The 21,421-nt window shown below is 39.5% G+C and overlaps 1 protein-coding gene across 5 annotated transcripts in view; it reads left to right on the plus strand.

Annotated features, from left to right (window-relative positions):
* Positions 1-17,297, plus strand: part of TEAD3 (TEA domain transcription factor 3) — a 96,619-nt gene extending 79,322 nt beyond the window's left edge. For 3 of the 5 annotated variants that reach the window (XM_042462570.1, XM_042462569.1, XM_042462572.1), the window contains 11 exons: positions 316-378; positions 506-568; positions 4,529-4,540; positions 4,983-5,120; positions 5,748-5,791; positions 8,226-8,287; positions 9,427-9,560; positions 9,991-10,164; positions 11,106-11,246; positions 11,770-11,922; positions 13,021-17,297. In XM_042462570.1, coding sequence (XP_042318504.1) covers positions 316-378; positions 506-568; positions 4,529-4,540; positions 4,983-5,120; positions 5,748-5,791; positions 8,226-8,287; positions 9,427-9,560; positions 9,991-10,164; positions 11,106-11,246; positions 11,770-11,922; positions 13,021-13,134 — 1,098 coding nt within the window. In that variant the 3' untranslated portion in view covers positions 13,135-17,297. The remainder of the gene's footprint in view (positions 1-315; positions 379-505; positions 569-4,528; positions 4,541-4,982; positions 5,121-5,747; positions 5,792-8,225; positions 8,288-9,426; positions 9,561-9,990; positions 10,165-11,105; positions 11,247-11,769; positions 11,923-13,020) is intronic. The other 2 variants (XM_042462574.1, XM_042462573.1) reach the window with 2 other exon arrangements.
* The last annotated feature ends 4,124 nt before the right edge of the window (positions 17,298-21,421 follow it).

Here is a 21,421-nt window from a genome sequence, read left to right on the forward strand (position 1 = left end):
CAGATGATCAGAAGTGTGTTGAAGTCTCCGAAAGATAATAATGATGTTTCCCAGTGGTAATGTCCCCAAATGGTATATACTAAGCTTAAATCTACCTCATTCACTCAGACCATAGCAATTTTTTTCCACTTGATCCTTTCTATCAGCACAAACTGCCCTTTACTTTCAGAGTTCATACTACTATTCCTGGAACCTCAGCTAGCTTAGGTGGCTAGTGTATGTCACCTGGGAAGCACTGTTGTCACTCAGAGCAGTGTGGGATCATGTCTTCATTCTGTTTGTGTTTTCCTTTTTGAATGGCTTGGCGGGGCCTAGGTGTCCAGCCATATACAGGTTCTAGCTCGGAAGAAGGTGCGAGAGTACCAGGTTGGCATTAAGGTACGTTGGAGCCCCTGCCCATGCATCCGTGGTGTGTGAGCATGGGCAGCCCCCTCTCCTTCCTTTCCTTTCCTCTGGTTGACGGCTCTGCTGTTTTTCCCCTCTCCTTCTGCTTTTCTCTCTGCAGGTCTCTAGCCACTTGCAGGTTCTAGCCAGACGGAAATCTCGCGAGATTCAGTCCAAGCTGAAGGTACGCGCTTCTCCAGCTTTCCCACTTTTGAGCCATGGCCATGCTGGCAACTAACATGCTGCGCTCTGTGGTTGCCGCTCTTTTCCTTTTACGTCTTTGCCCCCTCCCTTTGTTCCTGGGACCAGACACTTTCAAAGTCCTGCTGAGGGAAGAGAGAACTGGAAGGGAAAAAAAAAGCCATAGAGCACCTCCGCTTGGCAGAATCTATGTAGGACTTCCACCTCAAAACAGTCCATTGCATCTTCTCCAAGACAGTGAAGTCATCCCAGTTCAGGACATAATTGCACTGAGGAAGATGGGAGAGTGCATTTCCAGTAACAGCTGGAGTCCTCAGGTTGGTGGACAGCATATGACAGCTTTAGATTTCTCCATAAGTCTCTGCTGCTACTCCTCATCCCACCCGTCAGTCTTTGGTATATCTCTCTGTGCAAGTGCCCCACCGTAGCCACAAGGATTAGGAACTTGCCATAACAAGGGAAACAAAGCCAGATTACCATTGTGGCCCATGAGACAATGCAATAATAATAAAAGCTGCCATCACTAGCGAGTGGGAAGGTACCTCCAGAGAGGGAAATGGAGCACTCTTCATCTCCCAACTCAGTATTATTATTATTGCTATTACTACTATTACTGTGACCTTTGAGGCAAAGTTTCTGCAAAGTTGAAAAAATTAAATATATTTTTACAGCTGCAATGCCATCTCACTAATTGCCACTGTGCTTGCATGATTTAAATGTTCTTGGTAGTACTGGGTTAATTAGTACACTGAGACTGCAATTGCAAAGTAGGCTAACAGACCCAAACCACAACAAAATTTGTAAATAAAATAAAATAAAAAAGTACCTGTTTTTCTGGGAAGCATTTGATTGCATAAAAAGCCAAAGTTGTGTATGTACATATTTAAATTGCCAAACTGTTTTGTTAGCAAGCAAGATTTTATTATTAAAAAATTGTTCCTGTGTACCTATGATAGATTATTTCAGCACATATAACCAATGGGATGAGATCACTTTTGTGTGTCACATGAACTGAAAATGTGATAGTTCTTGGTATCTGGTTTGAGGAGATAAACTGATTAAGATGCAGAACTGATTAAGATGCAGAACCTCAGATGAGCATCCTCTGTCATCCAGATTCACGTTACTAGGAGCAAGTTTATGGGACCAGGAGCCAAGGAAGTTGAGCAGGGATAAAAACCTGAGAGCTTTTATCCTATGATTGCCTTTCCTTTCCTTCTGTAGTTGGCTTTCCTTTTCTTCTTTCTTCTGTATCTGGAGATTGGCTAACCTTTCTTTATAACCCTTTCCTCTGTGTGTTTGTGAATTGTGTGTAGAAGGTACACATGGGGAGTGGGTGTCTTAAGGGAGGGTTATACGGTGAAGGTATTTCACACTTATATTGATTATCTCTTTGTTCTTGTTGCCTGATATATGTATTGGAAAGTACCTAAATATTCCAACTCCATAAGATGTGTATACTGTTCAGTCCAAAATACCCTTCCTTTCTAGAGTTCACAAGGCAGCAGCTGCAGTAAACAGATTGGAGCTGCAGTAAACACTTCATGGTTAGAGCGTTTCCCTATTTTTTGCCCCCAAATAAAGAGAATATTGCTGATTCACAAATATATTAAATTTCATACATGTATTGGCCAAAGTTTCAAAATTAAATGCAACTTAATCAAATCTCTTCCTCTCAAGGAGTAACACAGAATGGCAGAAAAAGATACTTAAAGGCTCTAGCCTTATAGTCAGTATTGAATAGCATATAGTGAGTGGATGAAACTAGAAGAGTTCATATTTAGCCTGGCCTGTAGCACTTCTTTTAGGAAGCACAGCAAATACATCATTCTTGGGTTGCCATGCCAGTCAGTTGGTGATAATTATTTAACTGTGGTTAGTTTTTGCTTTAGTGTTCCAGAAATGCCACTGTATATATGGCAGTTTGTTTTTTTAAATTTAATTATAACATTATTTGTTAGAGAGTGGAATGGTGCAGTGGTTTGAGTGTTGGACTGGGGACTCCGAGAAACCAGAAATCAAGGCATGGGAGCCCACTTGGTGACCTTGAGCAAGCCAGTAGAGGAAGGCAGTGACAGACCCCTGAATGAATCTTGCCAAGGAAATCCTATGATAGTGTTGCTATATGTTGGAGTCAAATCACGTAACAACAATTCATTTTGTTAGGAAGGGCGGGATGAGGATAGGTTGTCTCCAGTGCTATATGCAGCACTGAAGCATAGCAAAACTTTTCTCACCAGCTACTTCCTGTAACTCTAGGCATGTCCAAAAAGAAAGAAAGAAAGAAAGAAAGAAAAGAAAAGAGTTGAAAGAGCCAGCATTAACAAAGCCCACAGATTTTACTCAGGCTGAATTCCTATACCCACTTGCATCAGCCTAATCCATTTTACAAGGCTGTTGTGATGACAAAACAGGGAGTGTGTTTAGGCTGTCCTGAGATCTTTGGAGGAGGTGTGAAATAAAAATGATGTAAAATATGTAATTCATTATTGTTTTTTAAAAGTTTAGCTATTACTGTGAAACAGTGACATTAGCCTAAATGCTTTTTAAAATTAGTGTATCAGATCTGTTGACTCCGTTTGTACCAACAGGTTTGATGCCTAAACTAATTGCACATACCCCTCAAAACCTTTTTCTCTTTAATAATATTACTGCTTTAAAAATACTTAACCATTATCTGAAAGTACATATCAAATGCCCAGCTCGAGTCCAGAATTAATCATATTGCATCTGCTGCTTTATGCTTCAGTGCAGAAGGGACCCTGCAGAGAAAATATTTGGACTTGAGTGTGCAGCAGTTACATTTGGTCAATGTAATCTCACTGCTAACATATTTTGTTCATATATGTTTTAACTATAATTTTATGTATACTTCTGCTGAAAGAATAGATTTCACAGCCTCTCTCTTAACATCCTTATCAATTCTATTACACTTCTAGAAATTATTAAAACTGCAACTTAAAGCCACTATATACTGAACAGAAATAAAACAGGTCCATCTAGCAAACTTTCAGAGATACAAAAGATCAGAAAGGAGAAGGAGGCTCAGTCAAAGAAGCCAAGCTGAAAAGATACATGGCTGTAGTTATCCTATAATATCCAGCTCAGTTATAGACACTACTGCTAGGATGATACATGGGAGGGAGTGCAATCGCCCTCAGTTCTGTATTCCTAAAATTCATTTACCCCAGTGTTTTTAAAATCTATCTCCAAATACAGGACCACTGTAGGACCACCATAGTCTTTAAAGGGAGAGCTAATGATAAAATGAAAAAGAATGTAGAAGTCTGGTTGGCCCAAACATTTTTCTTCATGCAAGCTTAGACCTGTACAAATTAACTCTCCACAAATACCAAAGAGAAAGCTAATTACACAGGTACCCATCTTGCACTGTCTGACTACTCTGACAGTTATTTGCACACAGCCCCAAAACCTACATTTATTCATGTACATTATTACTGTTCTATACAGTTATGCCAGTATGCAGTGAGAGTGCACAGTGACCATACTGTGGTGCAATTGTTTGCACTAGTGTCATGAATTTTTTTTATCCATGTCCTATCCTGAACTAGATATGTAGCACCATAGAACAGATTGGTCTGTTACATTTTTTTTAAAAAAAAATGGCTTCAAACATTATCCCTTTGATTTGTCAAGATTAAGTCATGACTTGTTGAGATGAGCTTCATGCTGTCCACTTCTTTGTTTCTCATTCCTCTTAAAGTTGTCATGCAGTTTCAGTGGGATAGCTTACATTAGGAATCAGTCTCCCTCAGACATCCTTTATATAGAAAATGAAGCCTGACATTCTTTGATGTGCTGAAGACCCATTATGTTGAAAGCTATTGTGAATTGCACAGACTCCACCCTCTTAACCCCAATGCCCAATGTAACAGCAGAAGTAGTAACAATTATTTTCCCCCTTTTTTCCCATTTCACACAGGCTATGAACTTGGTAAGTACCATTCAGTTTTGTCTCTCTTCCATTAATTCTCTGAGTAAGGTATCACCATGGAAAAGATCTATTGGACTGAAGACTAAAATGATGGGGCAAGGGCACTGCCAGATTAGCATTTTCTGGAGTGACTGCACTTAATTAGCCTAAACACCAACATGGGTGCTGGTGTTCAGTTTCTCTGAGTTTCAGGTTTGTTGTATAGCTGTAAAAATTAATGTCACAATAATGATTCCCCATGATTATCAGGATCTCAGGAACTTTAGAAATAATAGTAGCAAAATTCTAATCTCTTTTCAAAAACAGCTTGTTTGAATGGTTCATTGCTAGTATAGTTTGAACCCACTAACAAATGTAAACATATGAGTACTACTTCTATAGGCTCCCAAGAACTCGCTTAATAACTCTCCTTTTTCTGTTCCTCTTTTGTTCTGTATTAAAGGATCAGGTCTCGAAGGACAAGGCTCTGCAGAGTATGGCTTCCATGTCATCAGCACAGATAGTGTCTGCCAGTGTCCTGCAGAACAAGCTCAGCCCCCCTCCTCCACTCTCTCAGGCTGTCTTTCCTGCTACTCCCAGGGTAAGAGATGCTCCAGTCACAATGTCAGCTGCTTCTGCCACAGAGAGTAGTACTGGGTGCGGCTCAAGCAAAGACTGTTCCAAAGCAAAGATCTGTTTATTTCTTTGATGATATAATCCTAATCAATAAACTCAGTTTAGAACAATTTAAATCCACCTTTCATTGTGTGTTTCACACCCAACACAAATAAACTCTGTCACTCTGCCTAATTCTCTTTAAACCCATGTACACTTTTTTTTTTTTACAAACAAGCATTTTCCCCTCTAAGTTAAGTTCCTTTCAACCCACATATGGGAATTTCTTTCAATTGTTCTGTACCTTAACCCTCATCTAATATTTGTATCTTTCTTGTACATTATCCTTGCCACTGAGCTGTGGCAAATCTGATCCAACTCTTTCCTTCAGTAGTTCAGTGGAGAATTGGGAAATGTGCAACTTCTGCTGATCTATTCCTAGCTCATCTTAGCATTGAAAAGGAAAGATTGTGAATTTTCCTACAGAAATTTTGTGAAAAATGCTAGCTGTCACTGTCATATATAACAAAAACAAAATCTTCAAGGTGCTTTATTTTGAGCAGAAGAAACTTTGGATTCTTGACATTTATTTATTTTGGTTGTGTTCCCTCAGTTTTGGAGTGGGCCTATCCCAGGACAGTCTGGACCTTCTCAGGAGTAAGTAAAGATTTACATTGGTTTTGAGTATGACTTTTCAAGAGTAAATGCTTGGAATGTGAAGTTACATGGCAGAGCATTTGAAGGAAGGTATTAGCATTGTGTTTCTGAATTGTTTTACAGAAGCTGGTGCCAAATCACTATCTACCTTTGAGCAAGTAGCTCTTTTTTGCCCACTTTTCTAAAATGCTGTAAAGTTTTTCCAAAATAAGGCTGATGCAAGTGGGAGATAGGTAGGCAAAGTGTGACCCTCCAGGACATCAGTTCCTAAACTTGGTTCCTCCCAGTATTTTGGACTTCAACTCCCAGAAATGTCAGCCATCTTGGGCAATGGTCAGGGATTTTGGGAGCAGAAGTCCAAAACACACAGAAGACAAGAGTTTGGAAACCACTGCTCCAGTCTACAACTCTCATCATATCTCTATATTGGCTATTCATGCTAAAAGTGCTGGGTATTAAAGTCCAGTGACTGAAGAGCCACACTTTGGCCACCCCTGAAAACATAATTGCACAGGGGCATTATTCCAACTCACGTCCTAGCTTTGTTTGAAAATTTCTCCCAAGTAAACATGGCATTCCACTGTCAAAATCCATGTGAGGAGAGTTGCTCAATGACAGTGTTCTTATCTGATGTGGTAAGCTTTTGACATACCACAGTATTACCAGCAGGTGGGGATGCTTTCAAATAGATAGTTCCTTAACTGTTCTGAGCATAAGAGTTGTGCTGAAACAGACCCAATGCCAATGTGGTCTAGCTTATATAGAGATATCTGTACAGTATTAGGGATAGGTGTCCGCAGCAGGCATAGGAGCCAATTTTTGTGCCCTTGCTAGCCTACACCACATCATTTTGACATCATTTTCAGTGCTGTATGTCAACCATAAGTCACTTCCACTTGATAGTTGGTCACTGAGGAGACTTGGAGGAATGGGTTTTAAAGACTATCCACCATTCTTCAATGCAACCAAGAACAGCAATTCACCACTTTTAAGCAAAAAACAAGGGGGGGGGGAGAGATCACCTTTGGAGGAGGGGTCTAAATGCTTTGGGGGAATCAGGAGAAAGTTTCAGGACCACAAAAAAAAGTCTCTGGGGCGCTGCATACAATCTGTGAGACTCATAATTCCAACCCCTGGCCTGTAGGAAGACCTCAAGCAGGACATGAATGCAGTAGTGTCTTACTCCTGGTATTCCCTGGCAAACTGGTTTTCTGAGACTTACTGTCTTAAGTTGCAGAGGCTTCAGTTTCTCCTCAGGTGTGCATAGTCATAATGGTAGCTGGGATAAAAGTACATAACAGTACAAGTGGACAATATATTCTTGGATATTTTTTTAAAAAAAATATGCGTACTAATCCTATAGTTTTTTGTGGGTTTTTCAGGCTATGTGGCCATGTTCTAGAAGAGTTTATTCCTTCAGGTGCCAGCCACAGCTGCTGGTGAAACATCAGGAATAAACTCTTCTAAAACATGGCCACATAGCCTGAAAAACCCACAAAAGACTATGCATGCTGGCCATGAAAGCCTTTGACTTCACATAGTAGTCCTGCTCGTCAGTTGAAATGACACAGTAGTTCTCAATGTCTGTGTTTTTTAAATATGTCTGTTTGGTAGAAACATATGACAGCCATAGACCTTCTCAAAAATACTGGCAGAATGCCATGTAGGATAGGAAAACATTAAAATCATAAATATTGATGTTCCTGTGTTGTGTACTAAGCTGTTCCTACCACCAGTTTTTAGAATTTTGAATATTGTCTTCCCCAACATTTCTTACAATAGTGTGCACAATTGTGGTTTTGTCTGCTACTCCCTGAGACAGATTTACAAAAAATAAAAAGTATATTTAAGCCTTTGGTTATGTGTGGAAAGCTTTAGTCTTCAGAATGGTAAAGAAACCAGGAAGTTTCCTTATACTCAGACTACTGGCCAAACCTCTCCAAGGTTTCAAACAGAAGATGCCAAGGATAAAAATTGGGAACTTCTCCATGCAGAGAAAAATTGGGAATTTCTCCATTATGAACATTTAACTGCTTGTGTAGCATTAATACACTAGAAACCCCAGTACAGAAAATCCTGGTGAAGTCTCACTTACTTCTAATGATCCAGCAGCTTCCCAACTGTCATATGTAGGAACACCAGTGGACATAAGGTTTACTGCACATATGATATTGGCCAGTTTCCCCTGAAGTGGTTGCCCCAGAGATACACTGATTCTGATTCTTGATGTGAGCAGGGCAATTCTTGCTTCTGAAATGTTAGAGAAGACAGGTGGAAGTAGAAGGACTATAGGTGGATGAGAAGCTACCACAGATTTATCTTTGTAACTTCTGATAAACATGAGCTTTGACTTAACGTGGGGCATGGATGGATTAGAGAGAGGTGTGTCCAGTGAGATCCTAACTAATCTGTTTAACACTATTTTGTTTTTCAGCATTAAACCTTTTGCACAACCAGCATACCCCATCCAGCCACCCATGCCTCCATCACTAGCCAGTAAGTGGTTGGACTCACTTGTTTTCTCCAACTAACTCCTGCTCTGTGTCAGCAAGAAATAAAGTTTTGTTGCTATTTTAGTGTCTGATCCCACACACTCATACATAAAGCTCTAGCTCTTTTTATGTCATTACTGAGAGCTTCTCTTAGGACTAAACTTTTTTTCTTAATCCAACCAAAACATTGGTTTTAGCTTGTTTCAGTTTTAGAAACAAATAACTTGTTGGTGCACCCTAAAAGATTAGGTCTTCTCATCATGCTCCAAATATTGCTTGTTTCTGTACATTTTCTCTCTCCATGGCAAATAGCAGCTCAAATGGAGAAAATGGTGGTGGGGAAGATTAACTGCAACTCACTCTGCTGCCCTGCTGCAATCCCTCCATTGCTGTTCTTCAGCTTTACCAAAAAGTGAGGGATGAACTTCCCATCATCTTGCTTAATTTAACTGCATGGTTACCAGCTTTGCATTGCCTGGGATATGCATGGAATTGTATGGGGTCCAAATTCTGTGTGTAACCAGTTCCTACAGTCTATATGCCCTTTGAGTTGGACTGTGCTTGTCTCGAGTTCTCATTAGTCAGCAAAGAGAATGTCTGAGAGGCAGGATGTGAGTTGGAGACCAGACTTGTGTCAGCAAATTATGCTGTTCATTAGGAAGTTGATCTGTCTTGTGAAGTGATTTTCCTGATAGTCTTTGGCCAAAGAACTTTCTACAGGGGTAGGATGTTGAATGCTTGAATTGCTATAGTTCCTGGAAATTGAAGTCATGTATTACTGAAGGTAGATGGTACTGTATGTTTCATCCTTCTGGTTCATCAGGAATTTGTGATTGCTTGTCAGTCTTGCCTATTTGTTTGCATGTAGCCTTGATTTATGGTGCAGATGAGTCTGGCCCATTTCACTTTCTCTATTGTCTGTATTTATCAAAAGCCCAGAACATTTAGCAGAAAAGAATATTCAAACTATAATCTCAGAGAGGCCAGGTGCAGTTATCATCTAACCACCAATGAAAAATATAGGCCCTGGTTGCATAGAAGGATGGGCACTCGGGCCAATGGGAGTCTGATTGTTTTCTCCTTGGATCTGAAGCTGATTCTCCCCTCAGTGCTCAGAAATGTTGCAACAATTTCTTTTTCCAGACTATGAGCCTTTGGCTCCTCTCCCACCTGCTGCCTCGGCTGTGCCAGTCTGGCAGGACCGCACCATTGCCTCTACAAAGCTGCGGCTCCTTGAGTATTCAGCATTCATGGAAGTGCAGCGTGACCCTGAAACGGTAACTCTTAAGAAAGATTGTTTTAGATTGTTTTCCACGTGTGACTATTCTCCACATGTTTTTATTAAGTAGTTGGTGTTGTTTAGTATCTTTGTGATTGTGTGAAGACTGAACTTTCCACTTACCAGCTCTCATTTTTTAAACAAAGCTGCCTAAGACATGAGCTCTGGCCATCACTACCTTGCTCCTTTGTGCAATTTACCATGTTACTCTGACTGCTTTGGAAGTGCTCATGTCCATATGGTAGTGATTAGCAATAAATAAATTCAAATAAACCCAATAAATTCAAGCTGGCTCTTTAATTTCCTACTGCAGAATCAGCAGCTACATCTGATTCCTTTTGTAATGGCTTAATCTTGTTGGTAGAAACTGATACCATCTGCTCTCACATGTTTGCACTTCATGTTCTCTCCCCCCCTCCCCACTACAGTATAGCAAGCACCTCTTTGTGCATATCGGACAGACAAATCCCTCGTACAGCGACCCTTTACTAGAAGCGGTGGACATCCGCCAGATTTATGACAAATTCCCTGAGAAGAAAGGTGGCCTAAAGGAGCTTTATGAGAGGGGACCGCAGAACTCATTTTTCCTTGTCAAATTCTGGGTAAGAACCATGCAGACTCAAATGTCTGAAAAGCCCTTGTTGGGCACTTCTTCACCAGATGATGGGGCAGACAGGCAGAAGGATTTTGCTGAGATTTATTAGTTTTTCTCTAATCTGAATGTAGCTGATGGTGGGGATGAGGAATTCTGTCTGACTGCAGGCCTTCCAGAAGATTTTCTATTGGTTATCTTTTACTGACTTTTGTATTCTAAAGCAGATTGGGCTCAGTGTCTGTAAAGAAATTGTTATGAAATAGCAACCACAAAAAGAGCAAAATTCATTAAGCATTTTTCAGACCTAAGCAAAAACATGCTATTTTCTTGTGGATATTCGTGTCCTATAAAAGCATATACTGCAATAATGGTGTCCATTTTTATTAGTTTTGTAGCACTTTCCACATATTGCGTGTCATCGTGTATTATCTTACCTGGTTTGGACTTGTTTAGTTACCATAGTTAATAATACTGCCCAGTAGTTGTTGGCTGCTCCCCATTAAGTTTAAGAGCACTGTGGTTTCACTGTAGAATTTATCCTGAATAACTTTAACTCATCTTCTCAGCTTTTCACTAAAAATATGTGAATTACTATGGTCCACTTAATGATGCCCAGCAGCTTCTGAGACTTGGGAATAGCAATTTCACATTTTCAGCTGTGGACTTAAGAGGGAGAAGCCTTAGGTGTCACAAATTCTGAGCCTCCTTTCTCCACCTCCAAAATGGGCATATTAGCAACTTGCCTCAAAATGTGATGAGAATGAATGGACAAATTAATTACAAAACACCTTATTGTTGGCTTTTTGAAAATAATTGATTAGCAATATCCAAGTGAGCACAAGTTTTCATGTTGGTATCAGTGAATGTAGCCCAGTGATTTGCTTGCCTTGAAACAAAAAATAATAGATCATTCTAATCTGTAACACATCTTTCCTGCCCTTGATATAGGCGGATCTGAACAGCACCATTCAGGATGGCCCTGGTGCTTTTTATGGTGTAAGCAGTCAATATAGCAGTGCAGAAAACATGACCATCACAGTCTCTACTAAGGTGTGCTCCTTTGGGAAGCAAGTAGTTGAAAAGGTGGAGGTGAGTCCTGTGCTTCCTTTCTGTGTGGAACTAGCAGGAGGGAGAGAGGGTGAACCACAAACTGATTAATGTGGGATTGGATGGGCTGGATTATTTTATAGGTCTAGAGGAATTTGCAGTCCAAATGAAAATATGCATTCAGATTCTTGATTGCTAGAAGTGCATGTGCTTAGTAATCTTTATGCAGCATTACGTTTTGAACTACAATTCCCAGAATCGCCCAACCAGCATAATATCCAAGCTAGCGTGGGATTTTGGAAGTTGTATGTCATCTTTCTGGGCTCTGGTCCTCAGTTTCATTTTTTTTCTTTCTTTTTTTCTGTCCCAGAATAATGGGCTGTTTTCCTCCATGGGATGCTTTATTTCTCTATTCCTCTTTGGCTCATCTCACAAGCTCTTCTAAATATTACAAATAAATACACATCTTCTTTCATCCTCAGTTCTCCACTGATAACATGGAAAATTTTGGACAGGCTTTTTAAAAAACAAAAACCAACCCAAAAATGTCTGTGTCTTTTTGCAGACTGAATTTGCACGGATGGAGAATGGAAGGTGTGTGTACCGAATCCATCGATCCCCTATGTGCGAGTATATGATCAACTTCATCCATAAACTGAAACACCTCCCAGAAAAGTACATGATGAACAGTGTCCTGGAGAATTTCACTATCCTACAGGTAAAGACTCTGCTTCCTTTTCTTCTATTTTGTGTCTTCCCTCTTCCCTCTCACCCATAGCCTATACATCTAATATGTCTTATTTAGGCCTCATACTACTTTTATACAAGTTAACACTGTCAGACATTAGTTTAGTTTTCAGGATCATGATGGGATTTTACAGGCTTCAAATTGGTAACATTTCATCCTTCTCCTGACAGTTTTTTCTTCCTCCTTTCAATTCTTTATTCATAATTCCTTTTCCCTCCTAAAAAGAACAGCTTAGTAATTATCAAGTTATGTCATCTTTACTGGGGCAGAGGGATTGGATTTTAATCGCAAAATCATGAGACCAAATGGCAAGCTCATAAGTTTATTTTGGTGACATCTGTGAACAGCTAAGAGAGCTTCAGCTGTTGGTCAGTATATAGAAATATAATAAAAATCCCATCCTACTTTTCTACTTTAGCTTGGAGTGACGATTTTATATGTATGTTATGTTAATGGACTGGAATGTGAATACATAAATTGTATCTTTCCCACTTTTTGAGAGACGAGAGGAGGGAAGGAGAAGTGGCAACTGGGAAAAAAATCAGTGTTCCAGCTCTATTTATGATTTATATATGCATGTGCCCTTGTTGGTTGTCATAAAATGCATGGGTATTATACTCCAGATTCTATGCCTGAGTACTCAACGTAGCATGAGAACCTACTTAGGTAGCAGATTTTGGATATGAGTGAAAGGAATCAAATTTTAGTTATTCACTTTGTTGAATTTTTCTGATGGATTGGTGGTGAAGAATTTATGGGATTTTCTGCCTCACATGGCTGGTGTACCTTTACTGTGTGGGTCTAAGTTGCTGTTCTGCCTAAGGCAACAAAATGTCTTTGGTCAGCCCAATAAAATATTATATTATTTTATATTACTATATTTTATATTAATATATAAATCTATTTAAAACTAATAGATCTGATGTATGAATAACTGGGTAGATGTCTGTGTTCTGTCTTTTTAAAAAGGAGGGAAACTAAAAATCATGGAATTCTTTTACTCTCAGGAATCAGACTTTCCCCTGCAGTCTTCTCTAATCTGTATGTGTTTTGTTGCTCTTTCCTCAGGTTGTTACAAACAGGGATACCCAGGAAACTTTACTCTGCATAGCCTTTGTTTTTGAGGTGTCCACCAGTGAGCATGGGGCCCAACATCATGTATACAAATTGGTCAAAGACTAGAGGCTCCTCTGGGGTGATCAAGAAATCTAAGGAAGAAAGAGAGAGAAGTCTTGTCAGAAAAGCCACCAGTATATGATGTCTTGAGAAAGTCTTTTTAAAATGAACAACAACAAAAAAGCAATGCCAAAAAAAACCACCGCCTGTTTCACAATCAGAGATGTTTTCTACTTAGGAACACTTTTTAAAAACAATCAGAAAAAAAGCATTACAGAAAAGCATAACATGGATGGAGAATTATCTCAGAGACAGAGGAAAGACTGTTCCTTGGGACTGGGTCATCAATATTTCAGGAGACATCAGTGCCAAAGCCTGGTAGCTCTTGATGCCTTTCACAGCATACAGTGCTGTAAAAGGATCTGGTGAAATGAAACTGCCAGCCTCTTCTTAATCTCTGGATGTGTCAGTGTTTCCATGTCAAGATATGGATTTTGTTCTTGAAACCAGCCTTTCATCTGCGGAAAAGAGTTACTAGGGCTGCTGAAGATGTCTTCTGAGAACAGGATGGGAAATTAGATGCTGCCTTGTAACAGATCCTATTCTGTTTTAAACATTGAAAAAGATTTTTTAAAAAAAATTCCTACAGTCACTTAGTACAATCAATGTGAAGAACCAACACAGGGAACTAGCAGATTGTGTCTTCTTGTGGTGCCTACCCATTGGTTAAATACAAGTGATTTGGATCTCACAATAACCTGGGCATTTTCAATTGCAGAATCTACTGCATTCCCCCAAGCTATGATGCTGGTGGAAGGGCACCAGATGTTGATTATGGCAGGAGTGTGGCAATGTTGCCTTCATGTCTTAGATGTTTGGATAATAGATGAGAGTATGCTACAGGAGTGTACACGTCTATATGTATACCACAACAAGAAAAGGATGGAATTAAAGGTTGCTGTTTGAAACATTAAAAGGTCTGAGTATGTATTAGGAGGAAGGGAATGGGCAGTGAGCTGGAGGAAAGCAGTTCCCAGAGTCTTGAATGATGCAACCTGCTGATTAGCAGGCTGACATTAGGTGGCCTATAAGATGTCTGCCTAGAGAAATATTTTCACTGGCTTATGTCATATAGCTTGGGTTCTCCCCCCCCCCCCCCCCCCATCATACCCCTAGGGAATTTTAAACAGCTCTTAAAGAAGCATTTTTAATACATCTATCATGTCAAAAAAACATATGGGAAAAGCTTAGACCAAAGTTCTTGTTGCCTGGGCATTGTTTTGATGGGGTATTAATTTTCATTTTGCTTTTCTCTTCTTTTGTGATGGTCAGGATGTAAACATTAGGACACATGTTTTGCTCTGTATTATGTGTGCAGCATGTCCTTGTGGAGACTGCTAGAACCAAAGTGCAAATTGAGTAGTCTGGCAGTCCAAACCCAGGGAGGTGCTGAAAGATTGAATTCAGTGCAACTTGGTATGAAGGATCCTTTGTCATTTGGAAGCTGTACCGTTTACTGTCGGAAATGCTGGGAAAGTTTCTGTGTATGGGTTAAGGTAATGACAAACCCCTATACATCAAATATCAAGTCTAACAATGTGGGCTTTATAATTTAAATTGGTGCTTTTAGGAATGCTGTTACATGAATAGTGTCAAAATCTCCATACCCTCACTCCGTGGCTCTTCCAGGGCACAGCCCATAGCTTTCAACTATAATTTGTCTAAACACTAACTTGTCACTATATGAATAATAGAGGAACTAACCAAATGTAAACTTTGTGCCTTTTTGTACCACTGAGCTTTTCTCATCTTGTCTTTCAGCTTTTTCCTTTGTTACACTGTGTTTTAACTGGTTGGTTTTCATTAGAAATTTCTCCTTGTACTATTTTTCTCCCAGTCCAGGGATGAACAACCCTTTGTTTCCCTTGTTCAGGGCTTTGTTCCCTTATAGATAAAATGGCATTTACCAAGTTAATTTTAAATTTGGCATTAAGATGTGTGACAACCCCCTCATCCAGGAGAAACACAAATCGAGCTGGGGACTTAGGATGTGTTGAAAAGAGAAACTGTTAACAACAGATGGATTGTGACTGTCCAGGAAGTTTGGATTCTACCGTTTTAATGCAACATTCATATTAAATCCTACAGATCCTCCTTTCACATGTTTTGCTTTGCTTTGGTGTTTTTTGTTTGTTTTTGTTTTTGTCTTAGCTTTTCAGAATTGTCTGTCTTATTATGGTAGGAGGTGAAGTCATAAAATATCCTTTTCACAACTGACTTGGGCATCACCTTCAGTTTGGGCCTGTATCACTACTGCATTGTTGACACCAGGAGCCCTGGTGGCGCAGTGGTTAAATGCCCATACTGCAGCCACTTGCTCACAAGTCACAAGGTTGTGAATTCAATACCAGCAAAAGGGCTCAAGCTCGACTCAGGCTTGTATCTTTCCGAGGTTGCTAAAATGAATACCCAGATTGTTGGGGGCAATTAGCTTACACTTTGTAAACTGCTTAATGAGTGCTTAAGTGCACTGATAAGCGGTATAGAAATGTGCTTGCTATTAACTCCCATGTTGTGACTAAAAGGACAATTACTGTTTCCCTGAAGGGCCAGGTACAAAGGCAGTGGATAACCCATACTCTGATCAGCATACTAAGAATGATCGTAGGAGCCTTTGGACTGTTGTTTCAGTGCAACAAGCAGCTATGATGTGACACTACAATGACAACTGACAAAATAGTTTTTCAACATTTTGAATGACATTTTAAATTAATGTTAAGAATTTTACCTGTGAAGTGTTTCTAACTGATGCCACCCAAGGACTTTTGGAAAACTTTGTTACAATGGTGAAATAAACACTCCTCTTTTATCATGTTAAGACTCTGAGGTGCTACGTAGAGATTGGATTGGTAGAGCACATAAGTCACAAATTGCTGAAAAGCAGTACAATTAGCGCGCTCTTGAGGATGAGCAATAACTGCTGTAGTTATAAAACAACAAGTGTAAGTTACATTCAGAGAGGCATCTTCTTTGCTTCCTGCCATCAACATTTTGATTTTAGTGCTCCATCGTTCTGGACAAATTTAACATGACTATGTGTGATGTTTTGGGCAAATTGGTCTCTTTCTTGTGCCACCACCTTTTCTCCTAAGTATTATTCTTAGGATGAACAGGCTGTCCAGTAAAAGCCAGCTTTGAAGTTCAGGTACGTTTCAAACCCCTGAGCATTTGGGGGAAAGGTACAGCATCTTTGGAATCAAACAGTAGAACAAGAGGAGATATAGCAACAAGGGGGCGAGATGTTGAATACCGTATGATTACTGCCAGAATCTCTGCATCTGGAAGGGTAGGATTTCTGGCTAATTTATATGTAGCATGTTTATTTTCATTCCTAGATTAAAAAAAATCTGGGAAATAAGGTTGAAACTTTCCTTGTTGTCCTCAGCTCATGTACACTAAAACACTCATTTTCTACTAAAATGTCTTTTAAACAGAGGTGCATAAGACTTCACTGTACATGTGTGGAGAGTGGAACAGGGCCTTAGTCTTGCCTAACTCCAAATTTCTTTGTACAAAGCTGTTTTTGTTTGTTTGTTTGTTTGTTTGTATTTTATCCACAATCTTCAACCTGACTAGAGATTTCAGTGCGAACTTCCTCTTAAACTGGACTATGTTACATTTCTCATCCTTTCCTTTTTGGTCCATCTATACCATACTTCTCTATTTGTCTGTGCAACATGAAGTTAGAGCCCATCCCCAGCCTTCCTGTTGCAATATCCTTTGCATCTTTTCATCTTACGTTTGTGGGGGACACAAACCACTTCCCATTCGGTGTCCCTAGGAGTATGGCAGCAAGGCTAAGGAAAATACTGGCACCATGATTCCTCTTAGGCGAACATAATACAGGTACACAAAACTCAATAACCGATCCCCCCATATCCCATGTATTTATGAATTTCACATGAAGTACTGTTTTATTTTTTTTAAAGACTTTGTAAAGCTTACCAGGGTTATGGTCACCTTTTTTAGAGCTCTGTCAGTCCACCGTGTAAAACCATTTTTATGTATTATATTTTGTGTATTTTTTTAATCCAGCTGTGATGGGTTGTATCATATATTGTTGTGTTTACTGTATGTCCATCTTCATGTAGATGAGACAGTGAAGCTTCTAGAAAGCTATGGTCTGCTGAATACTATTAAACTTATTTGTTCATGGGTTGGCTCAAAAACCTTTTTGTGTCTATACTTTTATTTATTCATGAATTACTACAAACAGCAATGAAGACGTGCAAAGTGGCTATAGAGACTGGATCCAGATTTGGTAATATGCAGGCTCAGATTAGCACTACTGTGAGTACTACTTAATATGGATCCAACCATATGTCCATATTGTCCTACCCCACAACATTCTCATCAAGTTTATGTGTATTATACATGCCTGTAATCTCACTATAGAAGGAAAAGATTGCATTTATACATTTCTGGTTTTAAACAAACATATAATATTTATGACTGTGAAACTACAACTTCTAAGATCATCAAATGGCACTTTCATATTCCAGGAGTAAAGATAGTGAATTGATGTGGAATGGGTCTCATTGTTTTTGGTCCAAACATACTTTTCTTTTCCAGAAGAAGGTCTAATGAAGCAAATTTTATGGGTTTGCAGCAGAAGCCAGTAAAGTGCTAGTTGACTGGCACCCATCAAGAAATTTCCCCAGTCTCTCAAACAGTTTGCTTTGTTAAAAAAAGATATACATGTGTGTATATTTTATTAATAAGTCACTAAGTGGACATGCTGTATCTTAAAATTTGTAAAAATAGGCATATGCATGAAGCAGAGGGAAAAGAACATAAATACAACTTAGAATCATAGAATCGTAGAGTTGGAAGAGACCAGAAGGGCCATCCAGTCCAACCCCCTGCCATGCAGGAAATCTGAGTCAAAGCATCCCCGACAGATGGCCATCCAGGCTCTGTTTAAAGACCTCTAAGGAAGGAGACTCCACTACACTCTGAGGGAGTGTGTTCCACTGTCAAACAGCCCTTACTGTCAGGAAGTTCTTCCTAATGTTGAGGCGGAATCTCTTTTCCTATAGCTTGCATCCATTGTTCCGAGTCCTGTTCTGTGGAGCAGCAGAAAACAAGCTTGCCCCCTCCTGAATATGACATCCCTTTAAATATTTAAAACAGGGCTATCATATCACCTCTTAACCTTCTCTTCTCCAGGCTAAACATCCCCAGCTCCCTAAATTGTTCCTCATAGGACATGGTTTCCAGATCCTTCACGATTTTAGTGGCCCTCCTTTTGACATGCTCTAATTTCTCAATGTCCTTTTTGAATTGTGGTGGCCAGAACTGGACACAATATTCCAGGTGGAGCCTGACCAAAGCAGAATACAGTGGCACTATTACTTCTCTTGATCTAGACACTATACAGTACTTCTATTGATGCAGCCTAAAATTGCATTGTCCTTTTTAGCTGCCGCATCACACGGTTGACTCATGTTCGACTTGTGGTCTACTTGGACTCCCAGATCCCTTTCACATATAGTTTCATTCAGCCAGGTGTCCCCCATCCTGTATCTCTGCATTTTATTTTTCTGCCCTAAGTGCAGCACCTTATTTCTCCTTGTTGAATTTCATTTTGTTAGCTTTGGCCCAGCTTTCTAGTCTATTCAGGTCATTTTGAATGTTGATCCTGCCCTCTGGAGTATTAGCTATTCCCCCTAATTTGGTGTCATCCACAAATTTGATAAGTATGCCCCCAATTCTGTCATTCAAGTCATTGATAAAGATGTTGAATAGCACTTGGCCCAGGACAGAGCCCTGTGGGACCCCACTGGTCACTTCTTTCCAGGATGAAAAGGAGCCATTGTTGAGCACCCTTTGCGTTCGGTCGGTCAACCAATTACAAATCCATGTAACAGTTGCCTTGTCTAGTCCACATTTTACAAGCTTGTTGGCAAGAATATCATGGGGAACCCTGTCAAAAGCCTTACTGAAATCAAGATATATTATATCCACAACGTTCCCTTCATCTAACAAGCTGGTAATTTTATCAAAGAAAAAGATGTTTGTCTGGCATGACTTGTTTCTCTGAAACCCATGTTGTCTTTTTGTGATTATGGCATTGCTTTCTAGATGTTAACAGACTCTCTTTTTAATGATCTGCTCTAGAATCTTTCCTGGTATGGATGTCAGACTAACTGGATGATAATTGTTGGGCTCCTCTTTCTTCCCCTTTTTGAAGATGGGGACAACGTTTGCCCTCCTCCAGTCTGCTGGGACTTCTCCTGTTCTCCAGGCGTTCTCAAAGATTATTGCCAATGGTTCTGATATTACATTTGCCAGTTCTTTTAATACCCTTGGATGGAGTTCATCTGGTCCCGGAGACTTAAATTCATTTAGATTAATAAGGTGTTCCTCTACTATCTCTTTACTTATTCTGTACTGAAATGCCCCTATCCTGTCCTCTGCTCCATTATCCTCAGGTTGAGCACCCATTTCCTTTTCTGAGAAGACTGAGGCAAAGAAGGTGTTGTGTAATTCTGCCTTTTCTCTGTCTTCTGTTAGCATTTTGTCATCTTCTCCACGCAGTGGCCCTACTGTTTCCTTCTTCTTCCTTTTGCTGCGGACATATCCAAAAAATCCCTTTTTATTCTTTTTAACCTCTCTAGCAAGCCTGAGTTCATTCTGCGCTTTAGCTTTTCTGACTTTATCCCCACACATGCCTACTATTTCTTTGAATTCCTTTTTTGTGATTTCCCCCTTTTTCCATTTCTTATACATGTTCCGTTTAAAACTTAGCTCAGTTGAAAGTTCCTTTGTCATCCATCCTGGTTTCTTGAGACACTTCCCATTTTACTTTCTCAATGGAACTGTTTGAAATTGTGCCTTCAGTATCTCCCTTTTGAGAAACTCTCATCCATCCTGAACTCCCTTATCTTTTAGTATTTCTGACCACCGGATCACCCCCAGTATTTCTCTAAGTTTACTGAGATCCACTTTCCTAAAGTCTAGAATGTGTGTCTGACTATGTCTGGTTTCTCCAAGAGAACATGGTCACTTCCACCTAAGGATCCCACCACTTGCACTCCATTAACTAGGTCATCTTTGTTGGTTAGGATTAGATCTAAAATAGCTGACCCCCTTGTTGCCTCTTCCACCTTTTGGACAATCAAATTGTCTTGCAGGCAAATGAAGAATTTGCTAGACCTTGATGATTTGGCTGAGTTTGAATTCCAGCAAATATCAGGATAGTTGAAGTCACCCATCATTACTACATTTCTCCTTTCTGAGTGTGTATTCATCTGTTCAACTTGTACTACATTCACCGACAAATATTCTAGTGTAGAAATTGTCTGTTGCAGAAGCAGCAGCAAAGAATCTTGTGATGCTTTAAAAATCAACATATTTATTATGGTGTAAACATTTGTGAATTAGAGGCTACTTCATCAGATCCATAAAGTGTAATATTCAGTTGTAAGTATATGCACATTGTGTGTGGTAGGATGTGGGTGAATAGAGTTGTAAGCAATCAAATAAACAAAATGCCAGAAGTATAATTAGATTAAAGATTAATGGTGAGTACATTGTTTGATAAATCGCAAACATTCTGGCACTGATAAATTAATGTGATAATAAAACTGTTAAACCTTGATTCTGCTCAAAGGTGATAAAACTGAGCTGAATAATTTATAATTCAGTTGTTACATACTGCAATCTGAATTTATAATCCTATAGTACTGAAAAATATTTTAGATAGAAACAACAGTAACAGTATTTAGGACTAACAGAAAAATTGGATCTTTAATTTAATTTTATAGTAGCTCTGAAAATGTTGAACTCTACAACAATGCTACTCAGACCAGTGCTGGTCCATGAGTCACCAGAGCCATTGGCTGGTGATCATTGGCAAGTTTCCATTAAACAAAAGCCACCGTAGCCAATGGACACACAAGTATGGCTTTCGACCCTGGCACACTGAGAAACTAATTAATGGTTCCCAACATCAGGTGGCTTTAAATGTACTACTCTAGAGCATGCACAGCACATATCATTTTCTAGCATGCTCTTTTGCCATATTCTTTTCCTTCATACTATACAATTTGAGAGAGTAAAATCTTCCATGAAAAAAGATAAATCACCCATTCTAAAAAAAAGTGTAGTTGCTTTTCATTGTTCCTTAAATTTCCATTTTTGTTCCGTTGCAGAATCATGGTGTGTGTGTGTGTGTGTGTGTGTGTGTGTGTGTGTGATTTCCTCCCCAACCCTTTTTGGAAAAAAAATTACAGGGTTGTGTAGAATAACCCTGCATGTGGTCTAGTACTACTGCTGATTCTCATTATGG

Source organism: Sceloporus undulatus, chromosome 4 (genome assembly GCF_019175285.1).
Source record: "Sceloporus undulatus isolate JIND9_A2432 ecotype Alabama chromosome 4, SceUnd_v1.1, whole genome shotgun sequence".
Classification (NCBI taxonomy): domain Eukaryota; kingdom Metazoa; phylum Chordata; class Lepidosauria; order Squamata; family Phrynosomatidae; genus Sceloporus; species Sceloporus undulatus.